Genomic DNA, 19,763 nt, shown 5'->3' with positions numbered 1-19,763 from the left:
GCCGTGTTCCCAGCCTCTGCTGCGCTCAGTCTTGCTGTGTTCTCACATCTGAGAACAAGGTCAGCCCAGGAAGATACCTGGGATCGCTTTCTTTGCTGTGACCTCCTGTAAATGCTCGACATGCAGATCACTCTTCTGCTTTCTTCGTCGCAGGGAGGCAAAGGGCAAAATGGCACTCCTTGAGTGGCCCAGGGCACCGCCCCGGAGCAGGCGGTGTGACAGGCTGAGCTCTGCCGTGGGCAGTTAACTCCTTGTCCTGTGTGGGCTTTGTTTCTCTGCTCTCAGCCCTTCTCATTTGCCTCCTCTCAGTTGTTCACCCTAAAGATCAGTGGGCCCTGCAGCCCAAGGAAGGCTCCTCGCTCTTAGGGTGCTCCCAGACCCCTTTCCCCCCGCGTCGGCCAGGGAGGAGCAAGAGGGGAGGCACGCTGTTGTTTAGCAACTAGCTCTGCTTCTCGCTCCACTGCATTCAATAATCTTCTGCAACTCCGGCAGCAGCAGCAGCAGCAGCAGCGTGGTTTGCCACTGCTGCCCAAGAGGCCGGGCAGGCATTGCCTGGTGGCTGTTCAGCAACGCTCGGAGCAGAGCAGCTGTGAATCTGCTCAGGGGATTCGCGTGTGCGAGTGTGTACACGGTGTTGCGTCGTGTCTTTGCTTAGACGACACTTGTTGTCTTAAATTCTCCTGAATTCTCTTGCGTTCCCATTTTCTGTTGTTCTAACTTCTTCCTGAAGCTCAGGAGAGGGCAGGTTTTCCCCAGCTACACCCACATGGGCCAGGCAAAGCCCCCAGTTCCCTGGGGTGAGCTCTGGCAGCCAGGTCCCTTGCGGCAGGATCTCATACCGTTCCCAATCTGCCTTTTGGAAGTGTGCTCTGTACAGTGCCGAGTGTGATGCGAATTACAGTCTTGGTTTTCCATCAGCTCAAGAATTAACAGCCAAAAGCATAAAAGAATTAAAGCTGCCTCTCCCAGCCCCCCTCTCCGTTCGGAAGGCTGTTAAGGATGCAGCGTTTGGTACGAACATAAACAAACTTGCGCATGCATCTCTCTGTGCTGAGTGGCTCCTGCCAAGAACAAACAAGTAATTAAAAGCTAGTTAAAATTCTGTTTCCTCTGGTACGTGCAGAGTTTGGGATCAATGACTTAACTCATCAAAAAGGGTCAGACTCTCCCAGCTCCCAGAAATCAAATGTACTTGTCCCTTCCCTGCTACACTTTTCTCGCACCACCAGGTGCCCTGTGGATCCAGGATGTGTTTTTGCCAGCATCTCTTGGCTGGGATTATAATCGAGTTTCTTGCTTTCTTGCATGCATCGTTAAAGTTTGGGGATTGAGGGCCATGCGTGCTCTGCCTCCGATTTACACCATAACCTTCAGCAAGTCCCTTAACGAGGCTTCGTTCCCTGAACAGTGTGAGGCTGATGCTGCTCCCTCCAGAGGAAACATGGGAATATCTGTGCAGGCTTTGCATGTGATCGGCTCAATAAGTGCAAAGCATTTGCTGCTGCCTCTGTGCGAGCTCGCTGTAAATGTTCTGACACATCTACTTTGAGTGTAAGTTCTTCAGGGCAGGGACCATCTGCTGCTTGTGCCAGTAGCAGAGTACCACAACCCAGCCGTGTTCCAGCCTGCCCTTCAGGCACTTACCAAACCGAACAGGATTCATAATTACAGTCTTAAAAACTGTTTGGCAGATAGTCCCCCGATGACAGTCAGGACTTGGTCTTCTGCTGCCCAACGAAGGACCAGTTAGGACTTTGCGTAGGGGAGCTACGCAAGGGCATCTCCCAGGTCAGGTGGCCCCTTTCCAAGGGCATCTCCCAGGTCAGGTGGCCCCTTTCCAAGGGCATCTCCCAGGTCAGGTGGCCCACAGCAAGCCCTGCTCTGCGGCGTGGAGGCCATGAGGAGGGTGGCAGCGGCAGCCTGGGCTCCTGCCCTCCCCACGAGCACGGAGATCTCCCCAGCAGGGAAGCCTGGACCCCTGCTTCCCTCTCCAGCACTTGGCCCCTCTTTGTCCAGACCTTTTCTGCTTCGCTTGGGGAGGGTGTCTGAGCGCTGTGTGGCAATTAACTTATTAAACAGGTAAATATTGATTCAACGAGGAAAGGCAAGATAGCTAATCGCTCTGGTTTTCCTTCAAGGATGTGGTGTGCAGAGCAGTGGAAGGCAGCCCCACAGCCCCATCTGCTCCTATCCCCTCCCCTCCCTTCCCTTCCCCACTCCAACAAACATCTTTGCAATGTCAAAAATCGCAGCTGATGTACGTTAATCACAGCGCAGATCAGATGTAGCCTAATAAATAACCACAAATAAACCTCTTGCTGAGGAGTTTCCTCCACACCATGGTCTCCTCCCAGCGTGATGACATTTTATTCTCATTTCCATGTACCTCCAGTGGCAAGTGATCTCTCCCCACCCCGCCAACCCATCCACCACGCCGCGTGTGTCTCTTATCTCACATAACCAAATATGGCAGCTTTAAATGGGGCTGTCATTTTTCTCAATTTCACTTGTTGTGATATAATCAAGTATGGATTTCTGACATGGAGACTCTAATAGGCTGTCTGACTTGCAGGCTGCTAAGAGGAAAGGCTTGCTTTGGTTATTATGTTCCCATTCTGAGCAGCTGGTGGGACCTGTGGAAGGCAGGAGATAGATGACAAGTCCTGAGCAGTCGCTCTGCTTGGCAGAGGGCTGAAATCAGGTGCCCGGTGCCATTTCTGCACAAAGGGATGTTGAAAGTCAGGTTTATTTGTAGCATACACATGCTTTTGCTCACATACCTGCCTCTACAGCAGGGGACGAGGGACTAGCTAGCACACGATTCGGGCTCATCAGCCCTGCAATTCCTTGCTGTGCTCTACCTTAAGCTGGGAAAATGTAGATTTGGTGAGTACACTGGAATAGCTGAGTTTAAGCCAAGTGAACTGAGGCTTAAAGTGTTTCTACTTGATTGCTGCAGAAGACAGGAAATGAGAAGGACCGAATGAATAACTCCTTCATTCCAGCCAGAGGAGGTTTGACAGCCAAGGCAGCGGAGCTGAGGAGCTGAGCACCCCTCCTGACAACCCGTGCTGCTCTGCCAGCCAGCCTCCCGCTCCACTGGAGCAGGAACGGGAGCAACCGCTGGCCCCAGGCGTGCCCAGGACCATGGTCCTCATCAGTCTGTTGGTTGTTGACCATCTGGTGACGCCACATTAGGCTCCGGATTCACAGCAGCCTGTGCTTGGCTTTTGCTTATCGACTCCAGAGAAAGGACCCTGGAGAGGGAGGGATCTGGATCTGCATCTGCGTTAGATGTCGTCATCCTAGAATATACACGTTTTGTTTTGGTGAGGCCAAATGCACTGCAGTTCCACCTAGCATGCAACAGCATTTCTGCCTTTCCAGGCTGAGTTTTCTTGCTTTCCTTCTGCCGTACAGACAGAAGAGAGTTCTCTTGCCTGCCTTATTGGGACAAACATCTGTGAGAAATGACGTAGGTCGGGGTTGACTGTTTCTGCAAGAGGCAACAGGCAAGCACTGGGGTCCCTTCAGACTCTGTGTGTGTGTGCAGGGCAGGCGGGGAGTCATAAGGTCTCTTACAGACCTGAACACAGAGCAATCCGGGACCCGGCCATATAGCTCTGCTCTTCCTCTTCTTCCCGGACATCCTGCACGTTCGGGCTCTTCTGTCACGGTATCAGCTGAAAACAAAGACTTCCAAGAACGACTGAGGAGGGTAAATGAATCTCTTCTGCCTCCATCTGAGAATTTGCAGGAGGCCTTCATCAATTATTGGACATTTTGAACATTACTATTCCAGAAAAAATAGCTCTTCCAATTAGCAAAGCTGTATTGGGACCGGCTAAAAATATCTGACAGACTCCAGATATTGTCATTCCCATCTTCAAAACAGACAGATAAGAGAGAGTTTGTGCCCTCCGTGGGAACAGAATATCTTTATTCTTATCCACAACTGTGAATGAAAAGAATATGTAGCAGCAGCCTGAAAATGACTGTAGCGGAAAAGAACCAGAACTACTACTACTGTAAAGTCACAGGAGAGAGTCTTTGCCAAGCCTGAGACTTAAAGCTTCCAACGCAATTTCCTTAATGAGCGTAATTTATTGACAAACTGCCCCAGAAACATAGAGAAGACATCAAGGCCTTAATTACAGAAAGGAACTTTGTTACAGGAGCATCTCACGAGGGAGCCTGAGCCAAGGCACAGCCAGTGCCTGGGAGTTTTCTGCCAGCTCGGGGATGCCGGGGAGGGATAAACCACCCCCATCTTCCGCTTGAGAAGCTCCAGTTTGCTTGGCCAAGTGCAGGCAATGCCCTTCACACCTTGCAGGTTCCCATTGCCTCATTTTATTCTTGAGTGTGTAAACACCCGTGGAAGAAAAGAGGCAGCTGAGTCAGTTTAGCTCGAGATGTAGAAGAGAACCAGGGCCCTGGGGGGCATCCAGGAAAGCCGTGCAGTCGCTAGAGAGAAGAGCTTTGATGGTGCTTACCTTTGGCCTCGAGCAGCCCGTAATCCTCTGGATGGGATCGGCGTGAGGTGCAGAGGGAGTGCACCGTGGAGCCTGCAGGCTGGTGGGCTCACCTCTCTGGCCTAGTGAGAGAAGCTCCAGCAAGGTGAGCAAAGGATGTGCCTGGAAACGTGGGTCCCTCCGAGATGCTGGGGGCATAGTCCCCGGGAGTGTCTTTGGCTCTGAAGGCCCCGGGTTTGGGCGCAGGTGCTGGCTGTAGAAGTCATTTGTCTCTCTCTTATGGGAAGAATATAAGGAAAAGCAGAACACAGCAGCAATTGATGAAAAAAAAAAAAAGGGAAAGGTCAAAAGAAGAACGTAATATTTTTCACTGTTTGTACCTTGCCTGCTTATAGTAAGCACAGTAAGATAACCCGGTATGGAAGAGAGACCTTGTCCTAAAGAGAGACTCTGGAATTACACCCAGGAGAACCTGAACCTTTGCCTGGGATGTGACTAAATTAATCTGAAAATGGACGTGGGATGCTCTGAACCACTGATTCTTAACCCATCTATTTGTTAAAAGGCTTAATAAGCCAGATTCTCTAAAAATGCTAATGTGGATCCCATCTTGTCCTTAAGGATACTTTACCTTTGGTTCTTTACTTCATGCCAGGCAGAGTTTGCCGTAGGTTTATGAGATGTTTCGGTCCTAGCTGGTGACTGGAGCTGAGAATATCACAGCGTCCTCGATATTTTTAGTAAAGGAAGATTTTTGTGCAACAACTATTGCCTAACAACTATTGCCTTTTCTAGCAACAACTTAATCTTCAGAAGAACTACCAGGACCTTGTGAAATTCAGGTTTTGCATAAGATTAAGAATACTTCAGTAGTAAAAGAGTGGGGTTTTTAAATGGAAATGGAATTTAAAGTGCTGGTCTGAGTCTGTGGAAGGGGAAAAAAAAAAAAAAAAAAAGAAAAAAGCAGCTGTATTTCCTGGGGATTTTTGTGAAAACAGAAAATTATTCACTGCCCTTGGATTAAGCACAGCTCTAAAATATCAGGATTCTGGACTTGGCTGGCTCTGGGTTTGCTATGGCAATTGAGGTTACATGTTATTTATTACCAGCTATTATTAGTTTATGTGGTGTCACAGACGGGCAGGGTAAGGCAGCGGACTAGGGAAAAATGAGGCCTCTGTGTGTCAAAGATGATCCCCGGCAGCAGCTTTTGTGTAGAGCGAGCAACCTACAGCGGAGCAGCTGCCGTGCTGCGAGTGCTGGGAAACGGCTGCTGGAGTGAGCTGCATCGAGCAAACAGTGATAGATGTTTCCAGCGCACCACAGAGCAAGGTGCCAGTAAGAAATACGCTGACAGCCTGGCCGAGATGTGATAAAAGGCTGTTTCCACTCTGACTTTACAGTAAAAGCCTTCACAGGAGCTCTGGCTCGCGGGCAGCTTCCCGGTTACAGGTGCTTGGGGAAACCGGTGGTTTTGTGATGCCAGGATTGACTTTGTGGTTTGGGGCTGAAGAAACAGACTCCTGGAAGCTAAGGGCTAATGCAAGCCTTTAGCCCTGCCTTGGGAGTTGATTGTTTTGCTTGGAAGTCCTTTGGAGGAGACGGTGGGGAAAGAAGATGCGTGAGGTAGATGAGCATTGCCCGAACCATTGCAACGCTCAGCGTGGGAGAGGAGTGTCAGAGGTGCTCAGTGCTGAAAGACAGACATTATAGCTCGCACAGAGAGCGAGACCACTTCTTTAGCCCTGTGGTTTGTGCTCTGTTCTCCCCCCTGCCCTTGTGCCCCGTGGTGGCGTTGAGTGCGCTTGGAGGTGAGTTAGCGTAAGGTAACGCTCAGTGTGAGGTTCATGGTTGGACTGGATGATCTTCAAGGTGTTTTCCAACCTGGATGATTCTGCGATTCCGTGAAGTTAGTGGCTGTTCTTTCCACCTCGGAAGAGGCTCTGTCGCACAGGAGCTGCATACGCAGAGCTGGTGGTGGCAGAAGCACACTCCCCAAAATGGGGAGTGTTCAGCTTTTGAGAAACTTCTCCTAGAAATCAATCCGCCCTTCGCACAAATTTTGCGACATCTGACAAGGTTCTCAGTGGTGGCAGCCGTCCTTCTCAAAATTTAAGGTGCTTTGAGAGAAGACCGACCTGCTGTTGCTAGCAGTGAGGCCTTACTTTTCAAGGAAAGGTTGTTTGCTGAGAAAAAAACCCAGGAAGTTCTGATGCATCCTGGAGATAAAAATATCGTGTTCGCTGAGATAAAAGTAATAATTTTATTGAGCTTTGTAGAGCAGAAACATTTCGAGGCTGAAGAAGGAAAACTAGAAATATTGCAAGCATCTCTTTTTTTTCTTCTTTTTCTGCACAAAAATAGTTTCTCCCCACTCTGCTTTGTGCAAAGGATCCCACCCACCTCCGAGCTCAGGGGTGCTCTCCTGCCCAGGGAGCGTGGTGTAGAGCCTGCTCAGGTGGACGAGGGTGTCAGATGGGGACCCCCCCCTCGGCAGCCCTGCCAGCAAGGGGTGCAGCACATCCTGCCATGGGGAGGACAGAGCGCTGCGATTGTCTTGATGATTTTTTTTTTTTTTTAATCTATCAATTCACCTCTTTCTTTGCCTGGAGGAACAAAAGGGGTTGAGGTGGGGAGAAAAATATTCTTAGGAGATGAATCCCTGCAGGGAGATGCTGCAGGATTCAGTCATTCGTTGCATTTGCTGTCACCTGTTTCCCCTGCAAGGCTTCTGCAAAGCCGCCTTTACTTTATTTCCCTTCTGTTGCTCCCAGCCGTTGTCAGCATCGGGGCAGGTGGGTTTCTTTGTTGTTTCCAGAACGGCCTATTTAATTTGTAGAAATAAAAGCAGGTCAAACTCCTTTCTGTTTCCCTCCCAGGGCCGCAAACCTGGCTACTTCTCATTCCTGGATCCCTTTTCCCCTGGTGTCTGGCTCTTCATGCTGCTCGCCTACCTGGCTGTCAGCTGCGTCCTCTTCTTGGTGGCTCGGTAATGTGACTGGCGGTGCCTTTTCTGTCCTCGCGATGCCATCTAGCGTCACGCTCCCAGACCCATGGGGGGGTGCGTGGTGAGGGGCTGGGCAGGGGGACACGGGGACACCCCCCCCCAGGCCACCAGCGTGGAGAGGGCAGTAAGTGGGGGCAGAAGCATCCCAGCCCCCAGGGACTGGGGCTTTGCCATTGAGTCTGTGCACAAGGCACGTCACCAATGCACATGGTAGCCCCGAGGTGGCCGTTGGCGTGGCTGTGACAACCTGCTGCCATCTGGGACTGTGCTTGGCCACAGCGGTGGGTGCCGGGGCTGCGAGCTGCGTGGGAAGGATGGGAGGAGGTTTGGGGGTAGGGCTGGTGCTGTGGCAATGGTGCTGCTCCCTGTAGATGCTTGTCCTGATCAAAGTTGATCGAAGTGATCAACCAACCACTTGCCTTGGACAGGAAGGGTGGAGGCTGCCAGGTACCAGCAAATGCATTCAGAGTTGTTAATGCAAATCCCAGTAGTGATACTTGGTTCCTCTGGCCCTGCCAAACCCAGCGCATACAGAAAAAGAAAGTTCATTAATACCTTTCAAGAGCCTCTTGGTTGATGTGCAGAGTTTCACCTGACTGCTCTCAGTTCCGTTTCCCTATGACTAATTGAAATCAGCCTTAAAATCCCTCACCGTGTGCCTGCCCGCAGCATGTCTCCCATCCAGGCCCAGGGCCCGTGCTCCACGGCTCTTTTCCCTGACCGCCTCACAAACTGCGGATGGTTGGTGGCATAGACGGGCCTTTTCAGATGGAGTTGAACCGTGTCCTGGCAATGTGTACCAAAAACGTGCTCTGGCCTTGATGGCTCTTTCGGGACACGGATAATACTCAATTCTCATTACAGAAATTGGAACTGTGCTGTCACTCAGTCCCCTGGCATAGCTAAAGTCATCCTGACAGGGCTGTAATGGCTTCTTCGAATGCCGTTACAGCCTCAGAAACACAGTTCTGAAGGAACCCTTGAATAATGCAGTCCGACGCTCTCTGCAGACTGAGATTTGGTGCCTCTTTAGCCCCCTCCCCATGTTTTAAACATGATCCTCCAAAAAGGTGCCTTTACGTGGCTTCCCACTGGAGATGACGGTTTGGATGCTTCTCTCCACCTTGCTCAGCAGTAAGAAGCTTTTCACCCTGTGAATTGCAGAAGACTCTCCCGGAGCAGTGTTTTATACTGCCCAGTGCTTGATCCAACCATAGAAAGTCTTCAAGAAAAAAACCCGTCCACCTTCCTGGCGTCACAGTGAGGTGGGAGATGCAGAAAAGAAAATAGACCCCTCATTTTGGTCAAATGCTTTGTGAGCTGGCAGAGCCCTGCAGCTGTATTGGCACTATCCCCAAAACAACCCTCCCAGGCACCAGCTTTGTTAACCATTAGCAAGATAATGAACTGCAGCATAGGAATTAGAAGACTTTCTTAGCAACCAGGGAATTAGAGGATTGGAAACGGCAAAAAAGAGCGAGGCTACAGTCACTTTGGTGACAGGATGTCAGTTATTTCAGATTCCCACCTCTGCCCTGTCCCCGTGAGCACTGAAAGTATGTGATGCTTTGAAACACCAGCACTTGGCTTCGAACTACACCTGAGACCGAGACTTTGCCAGGGCAATCAGACCTTCTCAGAGCAACCGTTTTCACCAATGCAGTTATTTTTCTTATTTCAATTTCATATCAAGTCTGTGCACATCTGGAATGACTGTGGCTGTCTGGGGTACAAATTTGCACACAGGGCTCCAGCCTCCCCACAGCCCATGCCCAGATTTTCAGCAGAGCCTCTCAAAACTTTTACAAGTCTTTACAAGAAAGCCTCTGGCTTCTGAGTCTTAGAGCGAGCATTTCACACAGCTCTGAGCCCTGGGCACCAATTGCCAGTAAAGAATTTCCTCCTCAGAAGAATCTGCCTCCAGGAGAGTTAGGGCTTCACAGCTTTTCTTTTTTTTTTTTTTTTTTTTTTTTTTTTTTTTTTTGTTTCTTTTCTCCAGAGTGCCTCGTTTCCCAGTGAATTACCTGAGTTACCTGTTTTCTTGTCATTTTAGATTGACACCGTACGAGTGGTACAGCCCCCACCCCTGCTCGCAAGGCAGGTGCAATCTCCTCGTGAATCAGTATTCTCTTGGCAACAGCTTGTGGTTTCCAGTCGGGGGATTCATGCAGCAAGGCTCCACCATTGCCCCCCAGGCGTTATCCACGCGCTGTGTCAGTGGAGTCTGGTAAGGAGGTCAGCCCTCCTCCTACGGAAGGCTTCTCTGTGGGTCTTCTTTGGGCAGCAGCAGCTGGAGAGGCGGAGGGTGGGGATGGAGATCGGATTCAGTCCATGGGAGAAGGCTCAGGTCACAGTCTTCCCTTCCCCTTTTCCTAGGTGGGCGTTCACCTTGATCATCATCTCCTCCTACACGGCCAATCTGGCAGCCTTCCTCACCGTGCAGCGGATGGACGTCCCCATCGAATCTGTGGATGACCTGGCTGACCAGACAGCCATCGAGTACGGCACCATTCACGGCGGCTCCAGCATGACCTTCTTCCAAGTAAACCCCATTCTTTTGCTACCTGGGGCAGGGGGTGCAGAGGGCACCCTTTAATCAGGGCGTCACCCCAGCCTGTCACACCTCTTTCATTCCGGTTTCTGGCACGGAGGAGACCTCTGAGAGACCCCCTGGCTGCCTGGTTGCAAGGGGTAGATCCACAGCGGGTGATGATGGGGTGAATGGAGGGGGAGGCACGGCGGAGCACAGGGAGGGCAGGATCTTGTGACACAGCAGCTGGCGTGCTCTTGGGATGCTGGAGGACGAGGGTCAGGACATCTGTGCTTGACCTGGAGCAGCAGACTTGGACTTACAAAGCAACTTAATGCTTGGAGTGTCACCGTGTGGGTGGGAAGGGGGTACACATCCCTGTGTCACGGTGATGACACGACGTGGTCTTCAGCAGCTGAGCATCTGCAGTCGAATTTCCATGCGTCTCTGTGCAGCTTTGACGTGATCTTAACTTTTATATGAGAGTCTCAGGTTGGGTAAGCAAGAAAACGTTTGCCAAGCCCGGGTAGGCTAGCATATGTCAAAGTCTGGATGTGGTCAGTGGCACTGAAAATAAGTAAGTCAAGTGTATGCAAACTTATGCTTGCCATTTAGCCCAATTTAATTTTTATCTTCCCTGCTCTATTCAGCAGGGAAATAAATGAGTGAATCTCTTCTGCAGTGCTCTGAATGCACAAAGAACTGCTTGAGGATTATTTATTTATTACTCGTTGAAATTCTGAGAGCAGAAAAAGCTTTTTCCCACTTTTTTTCCCCACTCTGAGTCTGAACTGAATTGGGAAGCCTGAGAAATCTCTCGAGTGAGCCTGAGCTTTTCAGCCCAACTTTACACCCTTCAGGGGTTTAGCAAAAAGCTACTTTTAAGCAGAACGTTATATCTAAAATGAGCTGAAGAGAGCCCAAGTGACTGAGGTGGTTGTATACAAAGCACTCGCTTAGTTCTTTTCAGGGAGGCTTTCAAGTTTAAAATCCTGACTGTGGCTCTGCGCTGCCTGGTGGGTGCTGGAGTCGCTGGTATCAGAGAAGAAATTAGCAAAAGCTCTTCTTGTGCCATTTGAAACGCATTAAACTGTGTTGGGATCCATTTGCCTCTGGTGTAACGATGGTGAGTCAACCGCGGGCGATGGATTAAGCAGGCACGGCTGAGGCTCTCCACCGCCCCCCTGTTACTTGGCTGCGTGAGGTGTATGTCCACCGCTGAAGCGCCTTGCCTTGGCAGCCGTCCCCCCTGACACTACCACACAGGATTAAGGTTTAAAAGTGCAGTGAATCGGGAACAAACACGTGCCCTGTTTGTCCGTTCCTTGCCCAAGTGGCTGCAGCCAGAGGACAGAGCTGGACAGACAAGGACAGTAACTAGGTCAGCAGCAGATTCCCTGAGGCTCTCCGGCATCTCTCACCAGCCACAGAAAATGAGCCCTTGAAAGTGCGATGGCAGGGGGTGCCTGGCAGCACCTCACGTACCTCCTGCCTTGGCGGGGAGGGGAGGTGGTGTAAGGGGTTCTGTGTGCTGCAGAAATGCAAGGCTGAGGGGAAAGGGGCAAATTCAGAAACTCCTCCTGCAGGCCAGAGGGTGTTTATCTTCAGTCTTTGTGCAAGCAGGTTTCGCTCTTTGCTCAGCCTGGGAGAGATTAACCACCGTCAGCTTTTCCTCTCGGTCGAACTAAGGTGGATTCAGCCACCAGCAAAGTGAGGATCTGGGGCTGGTTGACCTTTTAGGTTACTGCAGTCAGTGAAAAAACTCTAGTTCTCTTAAGGAGGTACTTTGATTTGCCTCACACGGGGGTGAACTAAATCCAGATTCAGGGAGCATCAAACTCGGAGGAGCTATAGCGCTGCCTCCAGCCCTTCTCAGGGCGGTGGTGTCTGGCTCTGATGCTGGCGAACTGTTAAGCACAAGTTTATAGTGACAGACAATGGGGTGTGAGCTCTCCAGGGAGCGTTTGGTGGTTTAAATCAGCCAAGCATAAGCTATTTCTTCTGGCTTTTTTTCGTGTGTTTTTGATATACTGTTATGGAAACTACGTCTTTTTCTAAAATTGAATTTATGCAAAGAGCTTTGCTGGAACCTATTGGAATTAGGTATGCATTTCATGCCCGGCTTTGCCAACAAAGTCTCAAATCCACCAAGAGATTTGGGCCTCTAAATCTCATTGAAATAAATGGAGGTTAGGATCTAAATCCTTTTTGAATCTGGCACCAAACCTGCTTTGACTCCTTTCCCCGTTGTGGCCTTTTCACAGCGGCGTCTAATTTGGGGTTTATGTTACATCAAGCCGCTCCTACCCTGAGCTGGGCTCGCCTCCTTTCTCCTGCAGAACTCCCGCTACCAGACGTACCAGCGGATGTGGAACTACATGTACTCCAAGCAGCCAAGCGTCTTTGTGAAGAGCACGGAGGAAGGGATTGCGCGCGTGCTGAACTCCAATTACGCCTTCCTGCTGGAGTCCACCATGAACGAGTATTATCGTCAGCGCAATTGCAACCTCACGCAGGTCGGGGGCCTTCTGGACACCAAGGGCTACGGGATTGGCATGCCCGTCGGTAGGCAGTGAAGAAAAATTCTAGTCCTTCTCAGCTGTCGGCAGAGGACCGGAGCATTTGAAAGGCTGAACCGGCTCTGAAGCCAATGTCACGTTTCACAGCTCTGCCCAGGGTCATTTTTTTTATCTCAGGAGGAAAATCAAATACATTGCAATTGCCCAAGGTGCACGCTCAGAGCCAGATGTACCAGACCCTGCTCTTCTCCAGAGCCATGTGACACGCGACTGCGGCTCTTTAAATAATTCATGTGAAAGATGTTTCAAAATTGCTGCTTATTTTCTGCATATATGCTCTTTGCTATTTCCCTTTTGAACCAGTGTTTTTGAATCATTTTGTGCTCCTTGTTGTATCTCAGAAGTGCTGTAAAAGTAATGCTGTTGCCACTCTCTTAGTTTTTAGCGCAACTTTCTTAACAGCTGGTGGTCCTTAAAACTCCAGGATAGAGAATTGGGCAATTCGGTGACTATCTCAGCTAATAATCAGGTTTAACAAACGCGGGGTCTTTGTCTTTCAAATATGGGAGCTAGCAAGAGAACATCATCTCCCAGGGCAGCATAGAAAAAGGATGTAGTAGTTGTTATTCCAAGCCATCTGATCTTTCGGCCCGTCTTGCAGGCTCGGGAAGCCTTGTTCCTGACCTTTAAGCACCTGCACTTAGCAATACAAAGTTAAGGTGAATTACATAAGAACCATCACACAAACAGTCACTGTAGTTTAGCGAACATGCATAAGCTTGTAAAGTCACAGTAACCTGATTGTGAGTACAAATCCTTACTTTCAGGACTAAATTTGTTCTGACATTGTCTTGTTAAACAGTGAAACTGTAGCAGATAAGAAGAGCAGAAAGCTGCTCGCTGGGACAATAGTGCAGAGTTACCAGGAGAACTGTGGTCTTTCCCACGGCCCTTCTTTGGGATCTCTGGTAGCAGACACTATCAGGACTCCAGTAGAGCTTGGTCCTGAGCGCAGAAGTGAGCCTCCTCTACCGTGAACATTTGGGCTGGCGTGTAGGTTGAACTTGCTGCTGTTGCAGTGCACCAGTTTGAGGGAAAGGAGCGTTAGAGCAGGGTTGAAGTCAGAGGCACAATGACAGGAGAGGGACCTCAGTGGTCTGGAGGAACAAAGTGGTCAGGGCAACGGAGCTGGGGTAGGGTCTGGAGCACAGGTCTGCTGGGGAGCGGCTGGGGGAACTGGGGGGGTTCAGTCTGGAGAAGAGGAGGCTGAGGGGAGACCTCCTGGCCCTCGGCAACTCCCTGCCAGGAGGGGGCAGAGAGGGGGGATGAGTCTCTTGAACCAAGTAATGAGCGATAGGACAAGAGGGAATGGCCTCAAGTTGCACCAGGGAAGGTTTAGTCTAGATATTAGGAAGTATTTCTTTGCAGAAGGGGCTGTTGGGTGTTGGAATGGGCTGCCCAGGGCAGGGGGGGAGTCCCCGTCCCTGGAGGGGTTTGAGAGTAGGATCGACTTAGCACTGAGGGATCTGGTGTAATTGGGAACTGTCAGTGCTGGGTTAATGGTTGGACTGGACGATCTTCAAGGTCTTTTCCAAGTGAGATGATTCTGTGATTCTGAGAGCAGCGGTGTGATACTGAACTGCCTGTTCAGACCCTGCTCCTGAGGCCAAAGCTCCTCCTTGTAACGGACGTTTAAATGGCCTACATGGGCCTTGGTGGGCAGGGGAAATTACCGCCTGCTAACCACATTAACCAGTTGACAGTCCCAGCAGGGAGGCTGCAGGTTTCAAGGGTTTACACGGCCTGAAGTCCCTTCCAAACGGTTCAGAGACGAGCTTTGGTAGTTGGGCACACTGGCAGGGCATCGTGGTGGGGATGAGCGGGGATGAAGGCTGGCCAAGGCATTGCCTTACCACGTACCTCTTGGTTTCGCAGGCTCTGTGTTTCGGGATGAGTTTGACCTGGCCATTCTCCAGTTGCAAGAGAACAACCGCCTGGAAATCCTGAAGCGAAAGTGGTGGGAAGGAGGCAAGTGTCCCAAAGAGGAGGACCACAGAGCCAAAGGTAAGCCACACCACTCTCCGGGAGCGTGCTGAAGGGACCAGGCACTCAAAGCATCCTTGCCAACAGCGCAAGGATGAACGTCCATCTGCGCATGAGCGCTGCCAGGTTTTCTGCCTGAGAATTACTTTTTCCCCTTCTTCTGACCTGAGATTCCTTCCTTCACAATTCAAGGAGAAATCCAAACAGCTCTGCTGTGCCTCATGCTGTGTGTTTTTGCCTGGGGCAGAGATAGCGGGAACAACCAAATGACAAATATTGGAGGCATATGGAGGGTAAATTAGCTTCTAATGAATGTCTGGGAAAATGGATGGCTAAAGGGATCGGACCAAAATCCTGGGTTCCTATAAGGGAGATGGATCTCCACCACAGGCCCGCTGGTTAATGGCTCCAAGTGAAAGTGCCTTTTAAACAGCCAGAGGAAGGGACACCAGGACTCTATTAGTACATCTGTAAACTGAGGAGCAAATTCTTTTGGGTAATGCTATGCAAATTGCCATAAAAGCTACCACATTAGGCCGATGTCCCAGAGTGAAAGCAGTTGCCAGCTTAACGCAGTTTCTGCGTTTCTTTTAGTTTTGGCAGTCACCCTTTCCTCCGCAAGTGTCTTCTGGGAGGCCAGCAGGTCCCCCAGTTGGAAGGACAGACTTCTGACCTTCCTGAGCGCAGAGACGGGCCCATGGTAGCTCTTTTTGTTTCCTTGCCACTGCAGCGGGTGTAGGTGTGTGTGTCTGCGCAGTTCACGAGCCAGGCTGGATGAAAGCCCACGGGGACCTTGCGCCGGCAGCCTGGGCTGATCATCTCGAGGCAGAAGGTGTTGGCCCAGTGTAAGACATCAGGCCTCAGGGCAAGGTGATAAACTATTAAAGAAGTTACTTTTGAAAGCGAGCATGGGAGTCTTTTCCTCTGTGGACAGTGCAAAAAGCAGCTCTGAAGTGGAATCTAGTGTGTAGGCTCTTTTGAGATGGTTTTGGATGGGGGTGGCTGGCAAGCAGGCTCCTGAGCTGTTCCTGGCGCTACCTGGTGCGCTCTGTGACCCTGGACAAGTCTTTCTGCTGTTTTGTGCCCTCTGTTATGGCTCACTTTCTCGGTTTGGGAAATGAGGAAGGCTGTAGCCTGCTGGTCTGTGTAACTGGAGGGAGGAAATACCCCTCGGGTGAGCTTGGGAACGGTTGTCTGATGTGACACCCAGGCAGAATGAAGGAAGGATGTAGAGAGAGGTTCTGGCCGCCCTAAATTCAAAGCTGAGAGGTGCTGAGAGGAGAGGATGGCCTTTATCTTGGGTCTAAACTGTGATTACGGGCTATGTTTTTGGTCCTGCAATTGCTGTCTTTAGTGGAAACATCTCTGCAAAGGGCTGATTTAGAGAGTCACTAGATTGCTCTGGAGGCAGTGCCAAAAGAATGACGGAGGAGGAGGGTAAAATGTGACCTCCTAAGTTTTAGAACAAAACAGGTCAGCAATATACAAGGGTTTTGGTGAGATTTTATGTCTAAAAGCCATGCAGAGATTAAGTCAATAAATCATTGATTCTTACACTTTGATTTAATGCTACAGAGGGGAGAGGAAGATTTTTATAGATGTTCTTTTTGAGTAATGGCCTCATACAGTCACCTCAGTGCAAAGCATCACATGCTTTTTAGTAATCAATCCAATCAGGGCCCAGTCTGCTTGAGACCCAAAACCAACAAGCCCAGGGGAGAAGAGGAAAGACAGGAAAGTCCGTTTCTCGGACAGCCGGTTTGAGGCCGGCACTGCTCCCCGGCTCCTCTTGGGGTCCCGTTCTGCAGGGCTGGACAGAGGCACAGGCTGCAGTTTTGGGGACAGTGATCGCGGTGGAAAGGTCAGGCCAGGTTCTTGAGGGGTGGATTTTCCTTCCAGGCAGGGGTGAGCTTTCTGGAGCACAAGCTGTGTAGGACAGGGCTGGCAGGTGCCATGTGTGTGATTCAGTCCCTCCCCTAAACCAAGCCGTCTGCATGTGTGGCGTTTGGCCCGAGGTGGCTGAATGGCTCCTACGATCAGTAGAGACGGTAGTCATCCCGTTGTAAGCGAGTTGTCCAAGGGAGGTGAGAGGAGTCACCCCATGGAAGGGGCTGTTTCCTTCTCATGGGCCAGAGGGTTCCCAACCCGTAGCCAGGTACCCCTGGGGGGCAGGAACCCCATTTGACACCAAATAGTGTGAAACGATGTTGGGCGCTGGTCTTGCTTGGAACCTCTCATTGCTACTGCAGTTCAAGCAGCTGTAATAATTTTTCACCAGCACTTTGCAATGCAATCAAAGGAGCTTTTCTTGGTGCCAGCTTCCTTTAAAGCCCTTTCTTGTCCTCTTCATCTCTGCTTCTTTAACAACATTGCTCATCTTCCTTTGCGAAGTTCAAAGCAACTGGAGCTGGGTGAATAATTTGCAGGGATTAATGTGCCCGATTGATCTCTCATTTTTTCCTCCTGTTTTCAGTTTGTCCACAAATTGCTTTGTACTTCCCTCCAATGTACTTGCTGTTTATCTGCAGAATCATCATTTCTGAGAACGTGTCTTCGATCGTGCAGTTATTGCAAGTCATTCGGTTCACCATCTGAGTCATGCGGTTAGCTATTAATAGGGCAGTGCTGGCTCTGTGCTTTTGGTCCCTGGCTGGGTGTGCGATGCCAGCTAAACAGCAAAGAGTTGAGATTTCTGCTTGCAATTTGTGTTGTGTCTGCCTCTCCACAGCACTGTTCTCTTCTGCTTTGTTTTAGGCCTGGGAATGGAGAATATTGGTGGAATCTTCGTGGTTCTCATCTGTGGCTTAATCGTAGCAATTTTTATGGCAATGCTGGAATTTTTGTGGAGCCTTCGGCACTCTGAACAGTCAGAGGTAGGACCTGAAAGTGTCCTGAGGGGATAGTGTGTATTTATTGCTATCTGCGGGGTGCTCAGCAGTGCAGTGCTCTGGAGCAAGTAATGCACCCAGGCTGAGATGAGCGTTCCTGGTAATGAGACCTCAAACGCACGAGAAGGCTAGGTGCATTGGGCAGGGTCTAAAATGCTCGAGCTTCTCATGCACTCCTACTAAGATCGAGGCTGTAGGGATGCTCCAAGGGCTTTTGAAGGGATCAAGGATGTGTACGACGTCCAGGTACCTTTCCTGGAGACAGGATCACCTGAGGATTTCCACCTGCAATAGGTTTGGGTCTCGTGTTGATTTGGGGATCCAGAACACAGGAGGGTCTCTGACAAGAGGCGGAATCTGTTGGGCTAAATCAAGCGTAAATGTCCGAGCATTGGTGTCGAAAGCCAGTGGCCAGATTAACGACCGAGTCCGTAACACTTTGGCATCAGAATCCAGAGCAGACGCAGCGCTGCTGGGCTCGCAGCTTGCTTAGGTGAGCAGTATGTCTCGGGTCTGCCTTCCAGGTGTCGGTGTGCCAAGAAATGGTGACGGAGCTGCGCAACATCATTCTCTGCAAGGACAGTTTCCACCCTCGTCGGAGGCGAGGGGGAATGATACGGACTCGCCCCGTTATCCCGGAGGAGCGCCGAGCCCGCAGCACAACCACGCTCAGCAACGGGAAGCTGTGCAGTGGGGGCGAGCCAGATCCCCTGGCACAAAGACTGGCACAAGAAGCCGCCCTGGTCGCCCGAGGGTGCACGCACATCCGAGTGTGCCCCGAGTGCCGCAGGTTTCAGGGCCTCCGGGCACGACCATCGGCGGGCTCACCCGCGCAGAGCGAAGAGAGCTTGGAGTGGGAGAAGACAACCAACAGCAGCGAGCCCGAGTAACGCTGGGGCAGGGGGCATTGGGGTGGGCCGAGAGGGTCCCTGTTCCATTTTACAGAACATGGACTTGTACAATGTCAACTTGTTTTTAAATTAAAAGCAGTTACCCAGCTTCTCCAGAGCAAGGCGGACCTTTGGGCTGACGCGCAGGCCTGGCCGGAGGGACGGCTTTGGTTTTGGCGTCCGAGAGGACGCGCGTCTCGCTGAAGCCTGATGCGGCAGGAGCGAGGTCCTCCGGCTGCTGTCTCCGTGCCACAGTGCGGCTCCGAGGCGGGCAGGAGGGTCGTGGGGGGTAACTGGGGGTGTAGCAGATATCGCCCACCCAGGGGCAAGAGCGGTTCTTGGAACTTCTCCACCCCGGGCCGGGAGAAAGGACGCTGGCACCGTCTCCCCATCATGTAGACTTACCGGGGGCTGTTCTCAGAGGGCAGGGGGGTGGGTCTTTTTATTTGGCGTGGATAAGGGATGGGAAGGGAGGAGTTATTATTTTGTTTTGGTTTCTTTTTGGGTACGTCAGGACCTAGTCTCCAAGGCACCAGGTTTCAGGTGCTGAACTCTTCTTCCTTTTCAGAGTGTGGCAGGTGGACTGAGGGAGGAAGGGAAGGATGGGATGGGACACGCTCCCCGTGAGACATAGCATTTGCTGAAAGTCCATCTGAGGAGCTGTTAAAATACATATATATAAAATATATATATATATACATAGATATATATATATTAAAATGCCAAAAACCAACCAACGAACACAGTGAACTCAAAGAGGCCTTGAAACGCCTGGAATTTCAGGGGTTCTGTGTCTTTTGTTTATTTCTGGGGTTACCTTTTGCTTTTTTTCCTTGCTGTTTTTGGGATGCGGGTGGGGGAGCCTTTTGAGGAAGGTGAGGCGGGAGCAGGCGGGAGCGGGGAGGCCTGGGGAAGGCTGCCCCTTCCCGCCAGCCGAGGGAGGTGGTATTTGCTGCCCACTGTCGCTCCTCGAAGCGTCCGCAGCCCGTGCTCTGCACGCTCTCAAACAAGTGACTCTGAGCTCTGCCCCAGGCTCGTGAGCTCCCCTTGTCCGTGACCCTCGGAGCACCCTCAGCTTCGAGGGTGACTTACAACCCATGTCTAGCAGCGACGATGCCGCACAGCATTTGAGAAAACCATTAGCCCGGGATCTGATGTAAGGAAAATATTTACTTCCCTAGCAACAGCAGCAGCTCGCCCTCTGCTTGGTACAGACATGGGTTTTACACTGATGAGTTTAATTTTCTGATTGAAAAACAAATTCTATGCAATTTCTGATTGTAAAAGGAAAGAGGCGACAATGGAGAGGGGCAGGGGAGATGAAGCCTTGAGTGAAGGTACATCCTGTTCTTGAATTGTTTTCTTTTCTTTTTGTCTTGAATGTACTGAAATAAAAGATGTCCTTGTATAATCA

The 19,763-nt window shown here is 50.7% G+C and overlaps 1 protein-coding gene across 2 annotated transcripts in view; it reads left to right on the top strand.

Annotated features, from left to right (window-relative positions):
• The window catches only part of GRIK4 (glutamate ionotropic receptor kainate type subunit 4), a 192,310-nt gene extending 172,547 nt beyond the window's left edge, over positions 1-19,763 (top strand). Inside the window, exons 15-21 of one of the 2 annotated variants that reach the window (XM_026863740.1) lie at positions 7,352-7,461; positions 9,533-9,706; positions 9,856-10,021; positions 12,349-12,574; positions 14,464-14,592; positions 17,326-17,444; positions 17,984-19,763. In XM_026863740.1, the coding sequence (XP_026719541.1) occupies positions 7,352-7,461; positions 9,533-9,706; positions 9,856-10,021; positions 12,349-12,574; positions 14,464-14,592; positions 17,326-17,444; positions 17,984-18,349 (1,290 nt within the window). In that variant the 3' untranslated portion in view covers positions 18,350-19,763. Of the gene's footprint in view, positions 1-7,351; positions 7,462-9,532; positions 9,707-9,855; positions 10,022-12,348; positions 12,575-14,463; positions 14,593-17,325; positions 17,445-17,983 lie in introns of those variants that run through there. The other variant, XR_003399943.1, reaches the window with a different exon arrangement.

Source organism: Athene cunicularia, assembly GCF_003259725.1.
Source record: "Athene cunicularia isolate RWA chromosome 24 unlocalized genomic scaffold, athCun1 chr24_part1, whole genome shotgun sequence".
Taxonomy (NCBI): Eukaryota; Metazoa; Chordata; class Aves; order Strigiformes; family Strigidae; genus Athene; species Athene cunicularia.
The sequence above is the reverse complement of the archived record's forward strand: the minus strand, read 5'-3'. Positions and strand labels throughout refer to the sequence as shown.